Source organism: Halyomorpha halys, unplaced genomic scaffold (assembly GCF_000696795.3).
Source record: "Halyomorpha halys isolate HHAL.00 unplaced genomic scaffold, Hhal_1.1 Scaffold432.1, whole genome shotgun sequence".
NCBI classification, from domain to species: Eukaryota; Metazoa; Arthropoda; class Insecta; order Hemiptera; family Pentatomidae; genus Halyomorpha; species Halyomorpha halys.
This window is the reverse complement of record NW_027112419.1, coordinates 199,009-204,010: the sequence shown is the minus strand read 5'-3', so window position 1 is coordinate 204,010 and position 5,002 is coordinate 199,009. Positions and strand designations below refer to the sequence as shown.

The following is a 5,002-nucleotide window of genomic DNA, read 5'->3' as shown; positions in this document are numbered from 1 at the left end:
CTTATTACTCTTTGCTTCTATAAACAAAGAGTAATAAGAAACTAAATTAATAAAAAAAACATTTATAGTTATGGCAAAGCGAGGTTTTTGTTATTGGCATGTGTCACTTGCAGGCCCTCTCTTGTACACCACTTTCTAGTGCAGTATTAATGTGTATTACCAGTCTATTCTTCAAGATTTGGTTTTGTTCTTTACGCCCTTACAATTTGCTTGCAGTTGCTGTTACTTCAAATTTCTTGGTTTTAAGTTCTTCCTCTTCTAGTGATTCTTCCCAACCTTGATCTTCTTGTGTGCATAAGGAACCAGTTTACTGATAAAAACAGTATTCGAACAACACTCTACTTGACAAGTTGTACTAAGTATGCCTTAGCGGTGAGTACCTCACTTCTTATAAATAATTATTCTTATGCTAAATCATTGTTTGGTTTCGTAGTTTTCTCATACTGCATATTGATTTATTTTCAACTTTTTTCTACTATAGTTTTGAACTGTTTCTTTTTTTTTTCTTTTAATAATATATTTATTATTATTTACAACTTTTTTATACAGTTGTAAATAACAACAAATATATATACAGCAAGTAAATTTGCTGTATGTGACATAGTGACATGATACAAACATGTGGAGAATCTACCCACTTGAACTGTTTAAATTTAAAATAATATCGATTCATTCTGACCAAACGTTTTGTCGAATTAATCACAATTCCAGTGGCTTTGCTGAAAATTAAAAAAAGATATATCTTGTTTAATCTTTTTTTTTATAATTTTTATCATATTCCAAAATCGCATCTATTTTGTTGTCTAATTATAAGTCATTTTTAGATGTTTAAATTAAGGAAAAAATTTAATCAGATAGTTTCCTTCACAATTACCTTTAATCGTTTCTAATACTATCTTCCCAACACGAAGTTATACTTATCAATTCACCAATAATTTTAGCAATACCATTTTGCTTCTCAATATAAAAATTAATTTACTTATACAGATCTTGCTTTGTACCCATCAAGATTCCTTTCGGACTTTGCTATTGAACGACTAGAAAAATACAGTTGATATTGGTTCAAATAAATAAAAATGTACATTAAAAAGGCCATCTTAGTTAAGTAAAGTTTTATTAATACTAACCAATATGGTTTTACAAGACACAAGGAAAAAAAATAGTCTACAAATTTACTTTCTGAAACTATTTATCAGTCCACAGCCAACACCCTGAACGTACCGTCCACGCCGTAGGTATTTCCATCGTCCGGGAGTCGCTTCGTCTCGTCCGTTGCAAAAGTTTCACATTTCTTAAAATATTCTCTCCTGCTAACCAAAATCCTTTTCCATTCGGCTGGAAATTACAATTAATGAATTAGGATTAGTTTACTTGTAACATTTTCTCTGAAATTTCAGAGAAGTCCAGAAATTTTAACAATGTCATATTTTGTTTGCATGCATTTCTTAAGAATATCCCCACCAATTAGTGCACTTAGGTGCAACTAGCGTAATTTCATTTTGTATATTTATTAAAACATATTCATATAACTGCATAATTCAACGATTCCAATTAAGTAAAAAAAATGCTCTTGCAATGGTTTTGTTAATTAATTTATTAATTAACATATTGATATATTAATTAATTTCCTGCATTCACTTTATTGGCCCTACATCATTGTTGTACCACTAATTACCCAACGTCACGTAGCAAAATTCAATTTGTGAGGTTGCATTTTAATTAAATTATTACTTGCACTGTTATTTAACAATCTTTTGAGTAATTAATAGTAGGGAAACACAGTGTGCACACCCATTTGCCAATAGATGTACTAAGTATTTAATAAATTTCCTAGAGATGCAGAGAGATAATACCACAATGTATTACAACAATAATACGGTTTATAAAATGTTATCAGCCCTGTTATTGAAAAGATGAATGATAAGGATCAGTCAATTCCGGTTAGATGATTATTTACCACATATTACCATATGCATATTATTAAACACATAAGATAGATAAACGAATGGTACATTTCTACATGGTACATCCTAGTTTTCAAACATTTTCCAGGATGATACCCTAATTGCCCTAATATGATTCAATCAGCATACTGGTCAGCAGGCTTCTACGGCTTGGGTACCATTGCTGTAGAGAATCGTATATGCACAAAAACCTCTTCTTGACGTTTGACACCTGAGACCTACCATGATACTTTTCATCATTTACAAAAATCATGGCATCACACTGTACTTATTCTTTCTCCTCTACGTTTAGATACCCCCAACGGCCCTTTTTATAAAGAATTAAATTCAGGGTGGTTGTTTTTTTATTTAGCCTTGGCCACGGGAACAGTTCAAGTTTTTAACAGCAATACTGGAGTTGGTGTTGAAAAAGTACTTTTTTTGTTTTAACCTTTTTATATTTCATTATTTCCCCCTTGGGATTAGAGGTTTAGAACACCTCCCCCTTCCCAGTGGACCAATTTCGTTGCCTTTTTTTTTGTCTGGATTCGGCTTCCAGTGCTTCTATACCAAACCGGTACGTAATATCTGCTGTGCAATTGGTTTTGACTTTAACAGACGGTGAGTGTTGTTTATAGAGTAAGGGGGAGTATTGCTATCGCAAATAACTTCTCTGTACAAAGTTTCACTTACCCTTCTGCCTGGTAAACCGCATTAGTCCTTCCATTGAATAAAACCCCAAATTCAGAAACCCCAAATGATTAACGCCCTATTTTCTTATCAAATTTATCCAAACCTTTAGAGCCTATAGTTCATTTCCAATTTTCCCAGTTTTTGGAGTTAAATAATCTTTTGAACATCCTCCAGTCTGGTTTCCAGCCAGGTTATTCCACTCAGTCTGCTCTTATTATAAAATCTCTCAAGACCTTCACAGAGCCATAGACCAGCAGAATTTCACCATCCTTATTCTCCACGATTTTTCCAAAGGCTTTATTCTGTTGACCACAACATCCTCCTTTCTCAACGTCAAAATCCCTCTCTGTCATTCAGTGGTCTTCAATGATTTCAATCCTTCCTTTCCAGTCGTTTCCAATATGTTTTTATTCCTAATAATCCTCCCTCTAGCTCTCTACCTGTTTTTAAAGGCGTATCTCAGGGTTCCTCTCTCTAAACTACTCTTTTATCTTTATCAATGACCTTCCACTTACCATCCAGCATTCTCAGCATCATCTATACGCAGACGACTTACAAATCTACTTTTCCTTCTATCCTTATGACGCCTCAAATGCCATTCTACGACTACATGAAGACATCAATAGTATAAGCACACGGGCACAGAAAATAAACTTAAGTTAAATGCCAAAAAGACTGAAGCCCTCTCCTACCCCCTCTCCCATCCCCCCAACCTTATCACTAAACTATACTCCTATTTCATTCCATATATCAATCAAAAATCTTTGAATTACTTTTGATTAAACTTTATCCTGGAAACCACACTTTGCTCAGATTTTCTGTCGAACCATATCTACCATAAAGCAATTCAATAGAATCCATTATCTACTTCTGCTTAAAACCCGTAAACTCTTAGTTTCCTCTCTTGCTTCCCCCCACTTTGTCGATGGCTACCAGTTATGTGGTGGACTCTTGGGTAATCTCGAATCTAAACTAAAACGTCTTATGAATTGCGCAGCACGATTTATTTTGGGAATCACCAAAGATACGCACATAACTGTATTCCGCCGAACTGAAATAGCTCTTTCAAATGCCAATATTCCCTAGCTTCCTTTCTATTCCAAGTAATAAATACTCAACGCCCCTCCTATGAATCCTGGCGTCTTGGTATTGACGTTATCACTTCTTCACATTGTTGATTATACCAGAATACGTAGTATGTCTTGTATCTTTCCTACAACATTGGTTAGCATATTTCTTTATTACCTGCTTAAGTAAGTCCCATTCTTCCTTCACGTTCCTGCCCTCTTCACTTACTGGAATATTCTCTATTCCTCTCTTTATGCAGCTTCGGAAAGTACTTTTCATAAATAGAGCAGAGGTATTTATCTTCTCCTTATCCCACCTGTGTCCCTTATCATCATTTTGTCTTTTGTCCTGATGTAGCTGGTATGCCAACTCGTATAGTGTGGTGTTTAACCACAAAGTAATAGTCTGAATCTACATAGCGGCCTCGGTGAGTACGAACGTCATGTTTAATGTTGAAGTGCCTAGTAGAAATAAGAATGTAGTCTATCTGCATCTTAGCCCTATTTGGAGAAGTTTAATTTCCTATTTTCGACCTGTTTATGGGGGAAGAGAATTCCTTGGCAAGACATATGCGCTTTCCATTTTCATTAGTTCCATCACACATGCTATTCCTACCTATTGTCGGTAAACACTTCCTCTGCGCCCATCTAAGCGTTTAAGTCTCACATTATAACTTCATATCATAAAATGGACAGGAAGCCAGAGTCCTTTCCAGTTTTTCATAAAACTGTTCTTTTTCCCCTGTAGGGCTCCCGTGTACGTCTATAATAATTATATTACATCAACTACCCCTAATTTTTAGATTACAAATCCTATTTTCATATGATTAAATCAATCTGTATCTGTTTTCTAAATAAAAATGAGAACGAAATGTGACTGAAAAATCCTTCTCGTGATTTTTTTTAATTTTTGTGCTAACTGAAGGCAAAATACTGGAAGATCAATGATTGACCACGTTTAATAATAAAAGATAGAAGTAATTTATTAGGACCCAACGTTTCGCCTCACGTTGCAGGGCTTCATCAGGGCTGTTAGATGATAAGCGGTCAAGGAAAATTTTAATTTTCCTTTTTATAACTTTCATCAAATTTACATATTTATAAAATGGAAATTTTCTTTGGCCGCTTATCACCAACAGCTCTGATGAAGCCCTGCAACGTGAGGCGAAATATTGACTCAATATAAATGGTTTAATCACTATTTGAGTTTTTATTTGACCGCACCAGGACACCATCTTTCTTTTATTAGAAAACAAAATTTATTTTAAAATATATTTTATTTTATGAAAGTTAGTGTTT

At 34.2% G+C, this 5,002-nt stretch overlaps 1 protein-coding gene across 6 annotated transcripts in view; it reads right to left on the bottom strand.

The window, feature by feature from the left end:
* Positions 1-1,103: 1,103 nt before the first annotated feature.
* LOC106682634 (uncharacterized) overlaps positions 1,104-5,002 on the bottom strand; it is a 13,116-nt gene continuing 9,217 nt past the window's right edge. For all 6 annotated transcript variants that reach the window (XM_067050294.1, XM_067050297.1, XM_014423588.3 and 3 more), the window contains exon 7: positions 1,104-1,335. In XM_067050294.1, coding sequence (XP_066906395.1) covers positions 1,193-1,335 — 143 coding nt within the window. In that variant the 3' untranslated portion in view covers positions 1,104-1,192. The remainder of the gene's footprint in view (positions 1,336-5,002) is intronic.